General features: G+C 39.2%; 1 protein-coding gene across 2 annotated transcripts in view; it reads left to right on the top strand.

The window, feature by feature from the left end:
* ano1a (anoctamin 1, calcium activated chloride channel a) overlaps nucleotides 1-19,402 on the top strand; it is a 47,290-nt gene that overhangs the window by 3,237 nt on the left and 24,651 nt on the right. For both annotated transcript variants that reach the window (XM_072660325.1, XM_072660324.1), the window contains exons 2-9: nucleotides 2,870-3,045; nucleotides 7,909-8,241; nucleotides 12,851-12,949; nucleotides 13,041-13,192; nucleotides 14,372-14,426; nucleotides 16,099-16,150; nucleotides 17,001-17,056; nucleotides 17,147-17,188. In XM_072660325.1, coding sequence (XP_072516426.1) covers nucleotides 2,938-3,045; nucleotides 7,909-8,241; nucleotides 12,851-12,949; nucleotides 13,041-13,192; nucleotides 14,372-14,426; nucleotides 16,099-16,150; nucleotides 17,001-17,056; nucleotides 17,147-17,188 — 897 coding nt within the window. In that variant the 5' untranslated portion in view covers nucleotides 2,870-2,937. The remainder of the gene's footprint in view (nucleotides 1-2,869; nucleotides 3,046-7,908; nucleotides 8,242-12,850; nucleotides 12,950-13,040; nucleotides 13,193-14,371; nucleotides 14,427-16,098; nucleotides 16,151-17,000; nucleotides 17,057-17,146; nucleotides 17,189-19,402) is intronic.

Below are 19,402 nucleotides of genomic sequence, written 5' to 3' on the forward strand. Positions count from 1 at the left end.
AAAGATTTGTACACACAGTCAACAACACATGAATAAAATTAAAGTCTAACCTATAATCATTTGTTTGGTTAACAAACAAATAGTAGCTGCTATATTAGCCAACTGCAAGAAATTATATTGTAATAATTATATAAATAATTACACAGGTAGCATTAATGCCTACTTAAAAATGTTATTCCAAGTATTAAGATAAAATGGACAGCTACAGCTGCCAGCAACCCACCAGTTAAACATAATAGGGAAAAACACTATAACCTAATTTTATTATTATTATTTAATAGTAAGTAGCAAAACTAGTACTTACAGATATACTTGTTGGTCATTGTCATTCTGCCACCTAATGAGAAGCAGTTTAACCAAGTCTGTTCTGACCCGCTTTGACAATTGCCCCATTGACTAGGTTGTTGTTATGCCACAGTTACTTACCCAGCAGTAAATAAACCAGCTAAGTGACCCAACCCAGCAATTAAGTAGAAAGAGCAACCCAGCAGTTATTACAGGGTGTTGGATAGAATACTGCCTAGACCGGTATACCGCAATATGAACACACTGTGATATTGATGTTTAGTATTGATAATGAGCAATACTGTGTATACAGAGCAATACAGATAATGAGCAATACAGTGTATCATTATTATTACTAATACCATTCTATTGTGCATTGGCCTGACAGTTAAATAAAGTTTTTTGGCATTTGCTGGGGGCTTCAGATGGTTTTTAAAGAGCAGCTCAAAATATATCCATATAAAGAAACAGTAATTTTCCTTTCTGGAAAGCTGCATCAAGCTGTATATATTGTTTATCAGCTACCATTCCAGAAGCAAACAAGAAAGGAAGTTCATTAGCAATGGAAATGACACAGGTTATCTGCATGTTATCCATGTTTGTGGGATATTTGCCTCAGGGAGGGAGATACCTGTACCATTAAGTTGACCATATGTGGTCTGGTGTTCGAATACTCCTTAAATGAATGAAAGACATAATGGAAATGTCCCCACTGTGACCCTTCATGAAGCTCATATCACAAATGTTAAGTCTAGGGGCACATTGATATGAGAATGGTGGGGCAGTAGTTCATCCCATATGCAGTATTTTCCATGTACGTTTTTCATCTTTTGGCATGTTTACTTTTTAGAGTTGTTCCGGTCAGACCCAAATGGATCGGAATCAGGGCAGATCCAGGTATAGTCTGTATTTGAATGTGTCCGGTATCAGCCATTGTAGGGAATATCCAATTCTGATTCTTTGTTTTTACTGTTATGGCAGATCTGGCATCCTCTGGGTGAATTATGCCACATTTTTTTCTTGGGAGAAGTCCTAACAAAAAGTCTGCGTCAGATTTGTGATGTGTTTAAACCGCAGAACTGTTCACTGTTGGTAAATAAGGGTCATTATTCCCAGCCTGTAGCAATGAGGAGCATTCCCACAATGTATGTAATTTGCGTCTGTTTCTGATGTTTTGAGCTGCTTTTTTTCCAGGTGTTTGTCTATTTTCTGCTATTTTTGCTTATGCCAACAACACCATGTGGGGAAATACACTCGTGCCAGCAATGCGAAAACCGTTTTACCAGCGGGAGTACTGCACACCTTTCTTTGATTTAAATCAGCACTGAAGAGCAATTTCACTGATTTCACTGCAGCGTTTTAACGTATCTGGGAGCTGAAGGATCAGTGAGGGCAGTCAGACTGGACTGATATATAATTAAAAAATTTTTTTGCAATAATAAATAGTTTTTATTAGGGGTGTAATGGTACACAAAAGCCACAGTTCGGTTCGCCCAGTAGGTTGGGCTGCACAGTTCAAAACATAAGACGATGATGTCTGGCTGCTGTACAACTTATAACCTCGCGGAGTCCCGTTTAAGTAATCTGAGCTGGGAAACGCGCTGTTTTCGCATTTCACAGGGCCTGGATCCAGAAGTCTGGTGAAGAAGAGGGAGTTAGCAGGATGGCTGGCGTCTGTAGGTGTTTTAGATAAAGGCGCTGAGGGAATGGCCTCTGCACTCTTTACTCTCATATGTTTCACATAAGGCTGAAATAAATGACATGGTCAACTGGTAGAAATTGACCCAATAATTTTTTTTCTCTTGATGTGTCCAGAGAACATGTGTCCTTTTCTTCATACCTCAAGCTTCTTTCACAAGCTTGAGCTGCAGGAACTGTAAAGGTAGATTTACAGGCCATGGTTCGGCAATGTACTCTTCAAGTTCCACAGTATGCATGCTGTGAATTTGCATTGTTTATTTACTCTGGCTTGCCCTGACCACAACATTATTTGATGTGTTTGCTCAAGATCTTGAGTTATTGAAGTCATTATCATGATATAACAACATCCACTTTTTTCATAAAAAATATCACTGTGGTTTACATTTATGTAGTACAGAAGGTGGGAAGTAGCTCCCACAGCGCCCCCACCCTGAGGCTCTCTTAAATGCACATGACTGAAGACGCGGTTACATCAGACACGGCATAATGTTTAAATTCATGTCTATATGATCTTCTAGGGTTCCTGTACCAAAGAACATAGGCCCTACAGAGACACCTGCCTGATATTCCCACACTCTTAAGTTACTTGGGTACTTCAAGTGGTGTAATAGAAGAACCACCTTTGGTACTATTAGGAACAATGCTTGTTATATAGATGTTTGAGTGTAAAGAGGCTTTTAAAGGTCTAAAGAACCTTCAGTACGTATAAGCCCACCACTTGACTGTCTGCAGCTCAGCAGAGTGTTAAGTTGTAACAGTGCTTATCTCTCTGTTGCAATACTGACTTCAGCAAAGCACAGCATGGTTTGAGATGACCCGTTCCATAATCACATCTTACACAATGTGTAATTCAGGCTAATTCATACGTGCACTTCTTCTCCAGGAGGTAAAGCCTACACAGTTGACGGCAGACAGGAGGAGCAGCTCGGTGAGCTGGGAGAGGAGGTCGATATGCGGCAGAATGAGAAGTACCAGTCTGTTCCCGAGGAGGACCAGGGCCTGGACCTAGGTGATTCCAAACTTGCTGGAGACATTGGCTATGACGAAGACGACTCTATAGTAAGTCACATCCGGGTGAAGTACTGAGCACCGCTAAGGTACCTCTCCGTTAAATTTCATGTTTGTTCATGAAATTGTTAAAAGTCACATTATCAGGTTGGATCCAAACACTGCTTTGAATGGCGTCTGTCAAATGAATTTGCAAAGCAAACTCTGAGAGACAGAAAATTCGTCAGTTTCCTGATTCGCATTCTTGACCGTAAAGCTCAGAAACGAGCTGACATCATCTTCCCTATTATTCAGAAAAGCGGACGGTCAATGTGATGGTCAGATTGCAGCCTTTGCTCACTAGGGCCATGTCAAATGATGCCACCATGGTGGCATCCATTGGCAAATTGTATGCATGCAAGTGTGTGTGTGTGTGTGTGTGTGTGTTTCTTTGTTGTTGTGCTTTGAATGTTTTGCTTTAAAGCAACCCATTTTATATTTGTGTTTTCTTTGTTCCGCTGTGCTTTGCAGATTTGTTTGCACGCCTTTGTATTTGCATTTTAAATTTGCTTTGCATGTTTTAGATTTTGCGTTTGTGTTGGGCACACTTTGCACAAGGAGGTCACTGCAGGTCAGGTCATCCTAAATAATACACTGCTTTTGTGTTATTTTGACAACTTGGAAGCAGCATTTTTCGTTAAATAGTACAGGTTTACATGTATATGTTTTATTTTTATTTATATATTTGTATATATTAAAATATATATTAAAGTAATATTTTATTTTAAACAATATGTCATTTATATGTAATAATTAATTAATACATTCTTTATAATACGTTACTCATTCACATAACATTAACAACTATTTAAGACATTAGAATTGAGACACAAGGACGTTTATTGCATTATATTACATTGCATTTTACACACACACACACACACAAACACACACACACACACACACACACACACACACACATATATATATATGTCATGGGAATGCAAGACTCCTGTAGACTGATCTACACGTAAAATACAATTTTAAAAATATCATAAAAAGAAGTTAACAAAAACATGCGGGATTGATAAATGTATTTGTTAATTAACTAGAAATACATTTAACTACACATAAATACAAAAAATAAAAAAAGATTACTAGAATGATTGTAAAATAATAAAAATAATATTTTTAATAACATATTTGTTCAACCCATTTATAAAACTTTTTTTTCTTATGGATTTCTTGTTTTATTTTACATACAGTACCAGTCAAAAGTTTGGACACTTGCTTAAATATGTGCTGATCATCACCTTGATTTAAACTTTTTGTTGTGAAAGAAAAGAACACTGAGGGCACATGGGTATCCACCGAAGTTAGGATATTGTGGTTTGGGGAGTTACATGTATAATCATTTAATAAATGTTTAATTAAAATTAATACTTTTATAAACTTTTTTGATTTAAACTGCAAGAGAACAGTTAGAGAACCGCATGCTGCTGTTATAGACCAAAATCCAGTTCAAGTGTTCAAGACCTACGCAACCAAATATAGCAAAATACTCAAAATACTTCAAACACTGAACTCAATTGTTTTGTTACTTTATGCTGACTTTATTCAGTGCTTCAAGCTTCAGTGCAGTAGCTCAGATAGGCTGTGTAGAGGTTTGCCGTCCTAGAGCTCAGTTATTGTCCATGCAAAATGATCCTGAATGCCAAAATAGACTTAAGATAAGGGTGCAAATTTTCCAGACAAGTTAGTGATTGTAAAGGAGGCACATGTCTGAAAGTCAACAAACTCACAAAATTCCTATTCATTCGCCGGAAAGGAGGACCATCAGATAGGCCTAATAGAGCGCTTTCAGGGAGTGATGTTGCACATCCTTATGTTCCCTATGAGAAAAGACATTTGGCCTGACTTCCTGCGAACTGTAGACAATTTGTTTTTAGAACGGCTTCTTTATTTGGTTGCATTTTATCTGTTTGACCGAGTTTACTTCCATGTTTTTATGGCCGCCCTGTGCTGAGACTGGGTACTATTTTTTTAGCTTAAGATTAAATTCCCTTAATAGTGACTTATGTTGCTTGGCACATCCAGTTCCAGTACTTTAACGCTTCCTCTGAAGTTGCAGATCAATTCTAATCAAAAATGGCTCTGTGCCATCACAACAATTCCAATGGAATTTACTGGGGTGCGAGTCGGCTCGGAGGCGGATCATGAATAAGTAAAGCAGTAGTGCCACAGGCTTTTTGTAAACATGATAATTTATTAGATTCCTGCCCACATGCGCAGTGCCATTTGTTTGTCATAGATTGCTGTATGATTTTTCCCTTAAGAGCACTACCCTGCAGCGAGCGAGAGGAAAGTGAGTGGGTTTCTTTTGATGGATGTGGTGGCATTCTCACGCAGCTCGGATGCTGGGAGGAACTGTGGTGCGATCTATTATTTTCAAGCACATATTGACTAGGACCTGTAGCAGTCAGCAAGGACCAGTTATTTTTAAGGATCCAGTCGTTTGCTTAGTGTATGCAGCTGGGCTGCACAGTATGGACAGAAGATTGTACAGTGATCCTGTTGTGGTGGTGATGCACCTTCCAAAATGTTAATGTTAAATGTTGAGTGTTTCATAATGGGACCATAGTTAACCCTCAGAAACTATTGACTGTTTGCAAAATAATGATTGAAATTCATCACGGACTACCCACAAGAGTCTCTTACCGCTAAGCGAGAACGCCCCTGGCAATAAATTAGGCACAATTATTACACTAAGAGAGGTAAAAAAAGGTGTTACTGACAAGTTCAGACATTTAGCTACGCTGATTAACTGAAAGTGCTGGGTGCCTCCTCCTCGGAGCTGAAAAAGGTTTGGATTATTGTGGAAGACTACAGCGTCTGCTTTAACTGATATTATTATTATTATTATTATTATTGTTATTATTATTTGTATTTGCAACATTTTAACACTGTTTCTATATTTTCTACAAGCTTTCAATATTTTATTTGAATTGTAATTTCTCTGTAGATCAGTTTACACTGGCACTTACTGAGACGCCTAGACTAAACAAGGTGAAGAGGTGTTACTGACCAGTTTAGACACATGCAAACTGGAAAGTGGTGGACTTTTTACCTCCTTGCTAAAGCAGAAACAGTTTTGGATTCTTGTGGAAGACCACACTCACAGCTCAACATCAGTACTGTTAACAGGTTGATTAGGGGTATTTTATTTTATTGGGAATTAAACTACAATATTTCAAAAAGATTACAAGAAGGATAGCAAAATGCTTGAATTAAAAAAATAAACCAAACCAAACCATGACTAGCATAATTTCTAGTAAATAGTAATAGTAATATTTTATCATACTTAATCATACTGTTTGTATTTGCAACATTTTGTAAACTGATTTGTCTGTGGATGTATTATTTTATTTAATTTGTAACTTATCTTTGTAATTCAGTGTAGACAAAATTTTATATTATATGGCACTTACTGAGACACCTAGACTAACATGAACACTTAACATTTTATGCAGTCATACAGTTCATACATTGGTTCGTGATTATTGTAAACATGGTTTCCAGAAGTTTTGGCAGTTCTAAAACATATATATCATAGTGCAATTCAAAATAAATTAAATTTACTTTTTATATATAAAATACACATATTAATAAAATATGTTCATCTTTGTGTTTTGGACTAATATCAAGTACAATGTAAATGTCTTCTGTGAAAAAAAAAAAAATTAAAACCACTAGTTGATATTTTCCAACATTTCTACAAAATTCACTCATTTATGACCTTTAGTTTCCTAAAAACAGTTAAAAAAGGGGAAAACAACTACAAAATCAGTGCTTGGGTATCGGAGGATTAGGGATGGGCCTTTATTATGTTGACCAAAAGGATTAACTTCAGCTGGATTTATAGAACCCTGAATCATCAAAACTGATGAAAATCAACAGGAGCATTCATGTAGAACTGCAGTTGATCAGGATGCCCGCGATTCTCAGTAAAAAGCTTTCCAATTTGCTAGATTTGCAATTGGCACATTGGCATATTGAAGCTTTCACCCTATCAATTATCAAATGATAGATTGGGAAGCCTTGCTATTTACATACTCTTTTGGAGAACTTTGTATGGAGCAGCTAACGGTTAATCCTTACCCCTTTCCACAAAACCTCATGAGCCTACTGGTCCACCAAATTAATAAATACCACAGCAAGCCCCCTGGGAGCGCAGTGAAGTCTGAGAATTAAGCATCTGGCTCTTTCCTTGGATTCACAGCTCTTTAACTAAACAAGTTAGCCTTCTGAAAGCACAGTCCTCCTTAATTACAACGGCGAGCTCTCACTTGCTGTCTGAGCTTGTTCTAAAGAAAAGCCAATAATACTTATTAAAGAAGAAAGCTGTGTTGTTTTTGCAGTCAAAGGCTAGACCAAACGTCAGGGCTGATCTGTTATTGTAATGTCTTCTCTGAGTCACGCAGTCACATCGGTTCTCGCTGATGTGACCTCCAGTATCTAGGTATGTGTTCCCGATTTTAGATTAGAGGAGAATCCTGTGAGAAATTGCCAAAGTACTGGAAGATGTCATTTATTTAATGAGATCTTTAGTGTCAAAAACATTCATTTGTAAAATTGTCATTTGCTGTAAATACATAATTCCAGTACATACCATTCAGGAAGGATTACTTTGCCAAATACACTACCGCTCAAACACGTATTATGACTTGATGAAAGCTGGCAATTGACATCAGTTTCATAGGCCCTAAAATAGAACCCTGTTGGACACCACAACATATGCTAAATCAACTGTTACAAAAACCACAATAGTTTCTGCACAAGAATTGATAACTAATTAATAAACCTAGGGTTCAAGGGGTTATCTCCTTCCACCTCATTATTCTCCCTTCAGCTCAATCTTCTCTCTTCCGTCCACAGCGTCTGAACCAAACAAGCAAGGGCCCTCTGCATTCCAAGCTGGGGCCGTACTTTTCGGATGGTCGGCGGCGGATTGATTACGTCCTCACCTACCATGTGGAGAAAGACCCCCGCACCCGCCGCAGCTCTTCCAAAACCTTTGTCCGGAGCCTGAGGGAGAGCCTGAGCCGCAGCTTCAGACGCAGCCGGACCGACTCGTGCCCTCACGAAGACCCCGAGATTGCAGCCCAGGAGCAGCGGCTGGACTACCATGAGGACGACCTGCGTTTCCGTAGAGATGAGTTTGAGCATAAGCTCATGGACATGGGTTTGGAGTTGGAGAAGGAGGAAGGGGTGAGTCCACATAAGTTCAATCAGTTGTCAGAGTCTTTTGAAGCTTTATTAGACTTTCGACTCTCCATCCTACATGTTACGGTAGCACAGTGGTTCCAAGCCCTGGTCACAGAGTGCTCTGATTTGCACTTTTTATTGTTCTCCTGCTCTAAGATGCTAACTTCAACTCAGGAAAGGCTTGTCAATGAGCAAAGAGTTTGACAGTGATGATGAAAATACACAGTCATATCAGAATATTATGCCCAGCTCTGGTATGGAATGAACTCAGCTCATTATATCAGCTCCACTGACCATGTAGGAGCACTTTGTAGTCCTATAATTACAGACTTCTCTGCATACTTTGTTAGCTCTGTCCTTCAATGGTCAGTGCCACGCAGGACCACCACAGAGCAGGAATTATTTGGGTGGTGGGTCATTCTCAGCATTGCAGTGACACTGACATGGTAATGGTGTGTTAGTAGTGTGTGCTGGGCTGGTACGAGTGGATCAGACACAGCAGTGCTGCTGGAGTTTTTAAACACCTTAGCATCACTGCTGTAATGAGAATAGTCCACCAACCAGAAACATCCAGCCAACAGCGTCCTGTGGATAGCATCCTGTGACCGCTGATAAAGGACTAGAGGATGTCCAACATGAACTGTATAGCTACAGATGAGCTGCTTTCTCTGACTTGACCTCTACAATGTTGACCACCTAGATATGGGGTGTCTAATAGAGTGACAGAAGACAGAAGTTCTCATATATAGCCCAGTGTATGTATTACCGGCAGACATACTGCTTTGCATCCTATGCGTGTGTGTTGCTGTAGCCCCTCAAAGTCGAATAAGGTGTTACAATCCAGGCTATCTGTGGTAATTTGGAGAAATTACATAGATAGCTTCCAGATACTAATTTAACTAATCTGCAATGGACCCACTATAAATGAATTTTATTCCCAACAACCCTACCTTGTATTGCTTCAGATCTTTAAAACGCTGTGTTTCTATGTTTGCTAAGTTCTGGACCTCCCCGTGTGCCACCTATGTAAGGATGTTGTGTGTCAAGGGCCATAAGGTGTCATATCCATACATCATACGACTCCAGCTTTTAGTTGTTCAGTAGTTAGAAGCCAGCGCATTGTGCCTCTTGTCTGGTATACATTATTTGCTTAGTAGCGATGCCAGTGTTGCCCTGACCACTTTGGTCACCTTTTAAATAAATTCAAATAGAAGCGTTCCACTTTCAGCTGATCTTTATTATTAATCCCACCACTCAACCCCATGTGTCATCTTTATGCGCTTTGCTGTAGTTTGTTTGTGCTGCATAAAAGCAATACATTTGGAAACACTTCAGCACTTCGGAGTCGTGCACTAATGTCACTGCGTGTCTTCTCAGCGGTAGTTTTCAGACTGTAACTGCCGCAAGTGGCTCACCGCCCCCTCCTTTATACTCCTTTATGCTAATGGAAAAGGGCTAGGCCCAGAGCAGTGAAACAGAATGTTCCTTTGGATACGGAAAGAAGCTACTGTGATGTGTTCTTGTCCTCAACACACATCCTGGAGCTTAAAAGGGGTTGTGGGATTGTGAGCCCCCTTTGTACATGATACCGGTTTGTGCTCAGATGGCCTCCTTACGTTATTGGTGCAAACGCAGCATGTTAGTTGGGTAATTACTCTAAATTAGCCTCCCAAAACACTTCGGAACACAGATTGCTAGCAATTAGCGATAGCTAATTATCCAGTGTGAATCCAGGAATGATGAGCACCACATAATTAGCTGACTAACTAATTGGCTGTGTAACATGATTCATTTATAGTCTAAGTGTACCCTCACGCCTATAGCAGCACTTGATATATTAGGGTTGTGAACCTGTGGAAACTTCTCCTTTTCCTGAAGCTGTTTAATCTAAATAACTACACTAATTCTCACTAGTTCTTTAATAGAATTTTTACTGTATGCCAGAACAGACCTCATACTGCTTTAGTATGTGCGTTCACATAAACCATCAGCAGAGCTTGATCTTCTGGGATTTTCTAAAGTGTCTCTAAATGGTGTGATAAAGATAAACAAGGCCAGGCTAGTTTGAGCTGACAGAAAAGCTGCGGTAACTGAGATAAAAACGCTGTATAATTGTAGCTGACGCAAAAACATCCCAACAACATGTCGAACTTTCAGGTAGGACCTGAAGACCACATCAGGTTTCAATTCTGTCAGCCAAGAACAGAAAGCTGAGGCTGCAGTAGGAACCTGCTTGCCAAACCTGGACAGATTGGACAGAAGACAGATTGGACCTCGACAGAAGATTTGATCTGGTCTGATGAATCTGGATTTCTGCTGAGGCTCAAAGATGGTAGAGTCAGAATTTGACACCAGGCTGGTGAAGGTGATGTAATGGTGTAGGGAGTGTTTCCTGGGCATGGGTACTTGAATGCCACAGCCTTTGAGCACCATTTGAGGATTGTCGCAGACCATGTGCATCCCATCATGACCATCATTTGACCCCTCTTTTAACGCCTACTTCCAGCATGATAATGCAAAATTCAGCTCATGAACAGAATAACAAGTTCAAGGTTCTTCAGTGAGCTTCCCAGTTTAAACCCAGTAGAAGACCTTTGGAATGTTGGTGTGGTGCAGCAGGCAACACCACTACCTGTCAGTGAGCTATTACACCCTGTGGGAGACCAGGGTTCGATTCCCAGTCTGGGTGACTGTGCTGTGCTACACCTATAAGAGTCCTTGGGCAAGACTCCTAACACTACATTGGCCCACATCTGTAATACGAGTAACCTTGTCAGTTGCTCTGGATAAGAGCTTCAGCTAAATACCGTAAATGTGAATGAATGTGTAAAAATGGCACATTAGCAGCATGAAAGTGCTCCTGAAAAATCATCAGGAATTTGGTGGCACAATCATGTCAACATGGACCAGAATGTCAAAGGAATTTTTCCAACATCTGGTGAAATCCATACCATGAATAATTGAGACTTTTTTTAGAGCAAAGAGAGGCTCTTCCCAGAATTGGTGTAGTGTTCCTAATAAAGTGTGTGGTAAGTGTCTCGTATACCTCTCCTCACAATTAGAATTTTTTCATGAATGAGCATCGTTCACCTAACAAAGCCCAAAAGTAGAGCGGTAGGTTTTCAGCTTGTACTGTAGATCACTGCATGCAGCGGTTGGGTTTGTACAGACAGGGTCAGACCCTACGTGTGGGCTGGGAGTTATAACAAGAGTGGGACACGAAGCAGAACTTACATAACACACTCTCCAGCTGGAGATAGCTAAAGGAATCCCCTTTCTCCCTTATACGCACTGCAGAAACTGTCCTTTTACTCGTTGGTCTTATTGTCCATTATGGTTCTGCTAAAAATGAAAGGAATAAAGGCTCAGCCTGTTTTTTCAGATATGCTTATCTTTCTGTTATTCGCTGTGGGTCATAATATACCAATAAAATCTTAAAGTCTTAGGGATAGAATTGTAAAATTAGTGTGTGTGTGTGTGTATGTGTGTGTGTGTGTGTGTGTGTGTATATATATATATATATATATATATATATATATATATATATATATATATATATATATATATATACACCAAAGATGCAGGCTGCCTTGGGCATACGTAGAACTAGCATCAACATTATATTCTATTATTATTAGCTGCTAAAGCTAATAATAGCTAACAGCTAATATTAGCAGAATCATTTTCATGGTTATGTATAGTACTATCTAGCATTTTCAGTGTTATTCAGTAACACTAGCTACCTTTTTCACTTTTTCACTATACTAAGGCCTTTGATGCTAATAATACATCCAAATAAAGTACTTAAGATTTATAATAGCAATAAGTAGTATAAAAGTATAAAAAATAGTAACAGTATATGGTGCTTTTATTATAGACAAGACAACCATGTTCATCATTAGTGTCGGACACAGATGGAATTTGGCCTCCGCATTTAACCCTTCCGTGCAGTGAATACACACACATACACATACACACTCAAATCAAACACACACATTGAACAGTGAGCACACATGCCCGGAGTGGTGGGCAGCCATTGCCCTGGGAGCAGGGAGGGTGAAGGGCCTTGCTCAATGGTAGCTTGCCAAGCCTGTCATCAATAGCCTGATGCCTGGTGCTCTTGGGGTACAATAAATACATAATTACTTTTAATAATTTACTTTTAATTATTTAATTTATTTTGTTTACCATTTTCTAAATATTTTTAGTTATTCACTGGTTACAAATGTACACATACACACTCAGTTATGTTTCTGAATTTATCAAGTAGTTTGGTGGATTTTTCATTGACTCATGTATCATCTTGCTGATGTCTTCATGGGTTGTGTGGGTTCTGTGAGATTAAAAAAAAGCCTAGGCGACTGGCCAACCTATTCTATATAAATCCATGGTGAAGCTGTAAAGGTGCCCACTAGACCCAGTTGGTAATCTCTCCCTCCTCTATCATATTTTTTTTTATATCCTTATTTGTTCCATTACTTTCCCACTCTTCTCCTCCAGTATCCCCAGGTTCCCAGTGGAAGCACAGAGTTGGACTAGCGCCTCAGGCCACAGTTACTGCAGTAGCGACTACGCTGAGGTCCTGTTTGTTTTGCTCTGTTTTTGTTTTCAGAACAAAATCCCGGGAGTGGGCTTTCTGAGGATCCATGCACCCTGGAATGTTCTCTGTCGAGAAGCAGAGTTTATGAAGCTCAAGATGCCCACCATAAAAGTATGTGCATTGTTTCCCTTGAACAGTGTTGAAAAGCTGACTGTGAACATAGCTCGAAACACTAACCATATTCCTCACGGGAAATTTACAGAAATATGAGGTCAGTACAGGAAGCAGTGTGGTCGAGAAAATCAACTTGTTTATCCACAAAGTCACTGCACCTTTGTATCCCAAAGTCGAGGAGAATCGCGCCCAGACTGAGAAACATCTGTCCTATCCGTTCTCCAGGGAAAAGCAGCACCTGTGAGTAAAAGAGCTCGGCTTTGATCGAAGAGATTAATAAATGCAGTGTCATGATATTAGACTCATATCATAATGAATGAGGCAATCGAGGCATTAAATAATAGGAGGAGCCTGAATGTGTGTCTTACATTAATGCACTACTGTGGGAGTTTTAGGTGCCTTAACACATTATTTATCCATTTATTTATCATTTATCTCAGCAGTAAGAGTGTTTTTGCCTGTAAAAACTCAAGAGCACATTAGAACCTGATTTAACATCATTAAGCACTGACTTACCAAACCAGGTATTGGACGGTAACTATAAAAATATGGGCTCTGAGTGGTGCAGTGGTCTAAAGCGCTACCACTATGGCTCGCAAGTTCGAATCGCTAGCCATGCCACTATGCCATCAGCGGCCGGAGTCTGAGAGAACACAGTTTGCTGTGCTTTCTCCGAGTGGGTAGATGCTGGCCAGCACAGGTGTCTGTTAGCTGTTGGGGTGGAGCTGAGGAAACGCTGCTTTCCCCCGAGCGTGTAGGCTGCTCGGCAGTGCGGCAGTGGCAGCCGTTTGAAAAGAGGTGGTGGCTGACTTTGCATGTATCGGAGGAGACGTGTTAAGTCCTTAGCCTCCTAGTGTCTGGAGCATTACTAGTGCTAGGGGGAGCTAGGTAGAGGTGGGTTAACTGGCAGTACCAAATTGGAAGAAAAGGGGAAAATATTACTAGAGCTGCTTTGTTTTATTTTTTTGCTTTTGAGATGTTTTAATGGTCACATTGTAAAACCACTATTTTAAAATGAATATTATTTGAATTGATTCAAATTTTAGTGTTTTTGAGTTGTAATTTTCACAGCTGTCTAAAACCTTTACATAGTACTTTTGCCTTTTTAGTTTTTCTGAGCATTCAGCATCATAACATTACAATAGCTGCATGAAAAGCTGTACTTTCTACTGACCAGATCAAGTTCCTGCCTCAACCTTACTACTATGCTATGCTACTCATGATCCAAAAATATAACATGACACAATTTGATATAATACAAAGCAATGCATTGTAACATCCCTATTGAGCATCTAAAATTGGACTTTTCATAAGTTCCATAAGCAGATGCTGGATAACCCTACTATTGTAATACTCTCAATAAACAGCACAGAATTATGTTTCCCATCATATCACATCTCTGTTTCACATCTCTCTCAGGTTTGATCTGTCAGATCGAGATTCCTTCTTCAACAGCAAAATCCGCTCTTCAATCGTGAGTATCAGTGCGACTTGCATCTCTGCTTCATCAGTGTGGAGTCATCAGGTGTTGGGCATAGCTTGATACCGGTGACTCCTCATTATCCCCTTAGGGGGAGTTTATTGCATCACTCAACAGATGATCACACAACAAACACTGCACTGAAAAGCAAGAATACAAACACGTATGTCATCAGTCATTTGAGGATACAGCTATCCAAGGCAAGGCTAGCTACACCCACATCAAAACGCCAGAGGAATTCAAGTACAGTATACAGTGAGCCCTTAGATCTTAGTCAGACATATTTAAGGAAGGTTCTCATAGACGTTGTTGCTGTTGTAACAAGAAATAGTTTTGTATCTCGATCAAGGAAATATTATAGTATATATAAGATAGTATATATAAATGGAGTATATAATTACTTCATTTGCTTCAATGGTTTTCTGCCTTGATGATGTGTTCTTTAGATTGGTGGAAAACTCTTTATAGATGATTTCTATTAGGGATGTTTCGACCGTCAGCCGATACCGATCCAATCTTTGTGTTTATATGAATTATACAATGTATATTACAATGTATAATACAATGTATATAATAATAGAATGTATATAAACATAAAAAATATGTTAGGCTGTTAATAAACACTAGTAAACACCAGTAAAATCACTGTATTTTGAAAGAACAGTTTCTATAATCAGACATGTTTAGTGTAGTAGTGTATTTTTCGTTTTTACCAAAGTGTGGTCTAAATCATCCTTTTCTCACATATTAACTAGCAGACACTTTGAACTGCTGTTCTGTGTGCTGTCTGTGGGTTGCTATGTCACGTTTGACTTTACAGCGAGGCTCTGAGCTAAGCTAACCTGAACTGAGAAGTCTTAACTGAACTTTCTGTTCCACCTTGCCGCCTGCTGCTCTTTTTCAAAAACTATTTTTATTTGTGAGCTTATTTCGGTGAACAAAACAAAAAGAGCTTTATTTGAGCTGACGTTACCAGTAAGCACACCCAAAACAAGGCTTCATATTCCAACTCAGCAGCAGAAGGTGGAAACGCTTTTAAGGTGGAGCGGAAAGTACGAGCTGCTGTTTTGGCTGGTAACGTCTGCACAGTTATCAGTTCAAATCAAGCTCTTTTTGGGGTTGTTCACCGAAATAAGGTCACAACAGAACAACAAACTGACCTCTAAATGATGTTTCGAGTTGTAAGAGCAGTAGAGAGTTCCTTGCTGTGGCAATCTTGTCTGATAATGGTGCCTGGAGGACGCCGGAGGGCGCATAGCTACAACAAAACCAAGAATCGGAAGTGAATCGGGCTTTATAAGCCTATACCTGATCCATTACAAAGGACCCGACCCAGTAACTCTTTTGGAACATCCCTAGATTTTATATAGGACCTTTTTAAAAACTGGTTAGATGGTATATTCAGATAAGAATGGGTCCACTATTGTCTGGGTCAAAAATCTAAATTTCAGTAATATACAGTTTTAAAAGTTTTGCTTACAGTGCAAGCTGATGTTACTTTAACTAGCCGCTTTTGGCCAGTCCTGTTTATCCACTTTAACATAATGTGAAGGGCAACTTTAATGTAAAGAGCAAGTTTAATGGTATCTTAGCTTGCATGGTTCGAAGACTGGGATTCTTTCCGTTGTTCTGTAATGTAAGATGTCGTCATGTTCCCCTGTTACAGGTGTACGAGATTATTAAACGAACAAAGTGCACAAAGAGCAAGTACACCATGGGTAAGTGCATTAATTGCCATTTGAAATAATGGTGTTCTCCAAAGACTCCTTGGAGACCTCTTGGGCCTTCACCTTTTAATGTCATTGATCTCGCTAGCTTCTTTTTTTTTCAGACCACAATGTAGCTATTGATTACTGTAGTTCAAGAACTAGTTTAACATCAATATATAACATAGACCAAAAGAAAGCTTATTGGTTTATTGGATCCCATCCAGCATCTGCTCTTCCTAGGATCCATTAAGACCATAACATGTTGATGGCTTTAAAAAAATCTACAGTAATAGTAATGATTGAACAGCACTTGAAGCACAATATAGAAAATGGTGATCACAGTAAAGGAGCTGCACTGATTCATTTTAATCACCTTTATTCATAAATAATATCCATATACACTATATGTCTGAAATGAGTGAACTCTGTGCCATGGAATGGATCGCTTTGTGGGAAGTGCCTAAGGTCACAATCCCTAATGCCAAGCATGGCTAAAGTTGTATCAAGCAGTGACACTTTAAGAGTGCAGGCAGCCTTAATAACCCTTGCTTTTGGAAGAAGTATTGGATGGCAGGGTTTCCACAGACTTTTGCCCATGTAGTGCGTCATGCTCCTGACTTGTGTTTTTTGTGTAATAGGTGATAACAGACAGGTAGCGAGGCGTCAGGCAGCCCTGGCCAAGCCTTTGCATGTCTGCAGATGTTACGTGGCACCACAGTCCATATAGACTGTGCTGACAGTTAATAGGAGAACACGCTGATGGCATTTTCTTCTGTAAGATAAATAGAGGAAATTGGTGTGCATATTTGTTCTGTGCTCTCCGAGGTGCCCTGATCTTACTGAAATGTCATGTCCGTAGGCATCAGCAGCCTACTTGCCAATGGAGTTTACACATCAGCCTACCCACTGCATGATGTAAGTAATGTGGAAAATGTTAATGCTTTATTTCAGAATAAAAAAAACCCTCACTTGCAGCTTATGCACATCTGTGTGCTGTTATTACAGGGAGATATTGATGGTGTAAACGTGGAACCCAATGACAGAAAGGTAGGAGGCCCTGAATTTACACTCAGTCACTGTAATACACTTATATAGTATGTTTAATGTGGGTTAACTGTTGTGAATATTAGGTCCTATATTGGTATGGTCGTATAGTGTTGAGTCTTTTATTATTTGGGATGGAAGGTTCTGTATTGTGACAGTATGACAGTACAGTGTGACAGTACAACCTGTTACAGTTGTTTGTCCTTTTTAATTTATAGAGAATTAATAGAGTGTCCTGCTGGAACACACCTTCTTTAGTCGGACTGAGTGGCAAAACATTTTGAAACATCTGATAATCTGCTCAAGTTAAAGGCAGTTGGACTCGACAGGGAGTCCTAGTGAGTGGGTGGGGTAGTTGCAAGTGATGAAGAGATGGGGGGCTCCTAGTGAGTGGGTTGGGTAGTTGGCTTAGCTGAAATTGGGGAGAAATGTGGGTAAAAAAAGAAAAAAAAATAGAAATGATAGAATAAAGAAATAGTTTTGAATATTAACATGATTTATTTTCATAAATACACACCCAGAAACATCTCAACCTTTCTCTCAACAAAAAGCAATGGATGTGTTTTAGTATATGCTATGACTTCATTTAGTCTACAAAAACCCAAATTAAACTAACAACTAAAACTGAATAAGCAGCCACTGAGTAACTGGAACCACTTTTACCTCCGGAACCACTTTCACACTTTGTACCTGCGGCCCAGTTTGAAAGCAGACGTAGGCAAAGATAATTTAGTTACAGTACATTATGAAAATGGAGTTCCAGTAATAGCTTAAATACACTACAGGTTCAAAATGTGTATACAGCTACTTCCATTGCACCCATTACTGACGACACAGATGTACAAATGCAAAACACATACACAGAGCTGGTCTTATTGGCACCATGCTGCCTAATGCCAGGTATGGTCTAGAGGGGTATTACCCTCCCAGTGTTCTCTGGAATGATGGTGATCCATCCAATACTGTTGTGAGAAGTTGGAAATAAGGTGGGGTGGTGATCACTCAACACCCTTATATCACAAACACTCTTGTCACTAAATGCAATCAGATTCTCCAGTCAGCAATTCTCCAATTTTTTTCTAATTCTGGTATAAGCTGTTTATAATTGTTCAGGGATTGATTTGTGAATGTTGTTCACCGACTTACCGACACCCTACTATTTGTTTAATGTATTTTTTACATAGAGCATTTTTGTTTGAGTACTTTATTATGAAACTAAAAGTATAAACAGGCAGTAAAAGCCAGACATAAATAAGAAATTACCAATAAACAGACCTTTAATGGAACTTTTACATTTCTTTTCATGTGGTGTTTAAATTTGTCTTTTTTGCTGCTCTAAAATGTGAATTTTAAACACCGGTTAAAAGCTGTTTGGTTGAGTTTAGCAAAATTATGCTTCCCTACCCACACGTGTTTCTGCATTGCAGCAACTTTTATATTTTCATAGCTCTGAAACTTTTTAAATGTGCAGTTATTCAACCAGTAAAAGCTGTTCTTAGCATCCCAAATCTTATTTGGGACAAGATATAAAGAATTGTAACCTATAAAAAGTTGAATATTATAAATGTTAGGATTTATAGCCATCAATCAGGTATTTATGTCAGATATCGGCAGATACTTAAGTCTGGTGCCGGTATCTGAAATCAAAAAGTGGTGCATCCCAGGTAGCTAGCCTGAAATATATCATGGTGTTCATCGTTCTTATAGCTTCTAGTTCTTATACAAAGACTCTATAGCCTGACAGTGGGGGTTCTGTATGAGGAACAGTCATCTCTCCATGCTTTTCAGTTGATATCCCAAACAAATCAATGTCCAGTATAATTACAGTAAAATCTGTAACCTTTTCAAACAGACACAGTTAGTATCTTAAACTGACTCTTCTATGGTGCTATTACAACCTGGCTAAAGTTACCGACTGTCAAGATGTGACAACATTTAACATTCATCATAAATTTTAAAATTATTCATGCATCATTATTTTTTTTTTGTAAACAGTGGGGCCCAACCCAACCCAAGCCCTTTTGGCTTAATATGCATCTCCCAGAGCTAGTGTTCGATATTTAACCGCGTGCATCAGTCCGCTTTCCAGTCCTGTATATATTTACCTGTGCATGATTTAAGACTCGTAGCATTTTTTTTAACCCAGTTCAGTATATCATAAGGATGAAGCAAATGAGAGAAAAACAGGCTTGAGCCAAGCCCCGAGCCCTGACCGTG

Source organism: Salminus brasiliensis, chromosome 17 (genome assembly GCF_030463535.1).
Source record: "Salminus brasiliensis chromosome 17, fSalBra1.hap2, whole genome shotgun sequence".
In the NCBI taxonomy this organism is placed as follows: Eukaryota; Metazoa; Chordata; class Actinopteri; order Characiformes; family Bryconidae; genus Salminus; species Salminus brasiliensis.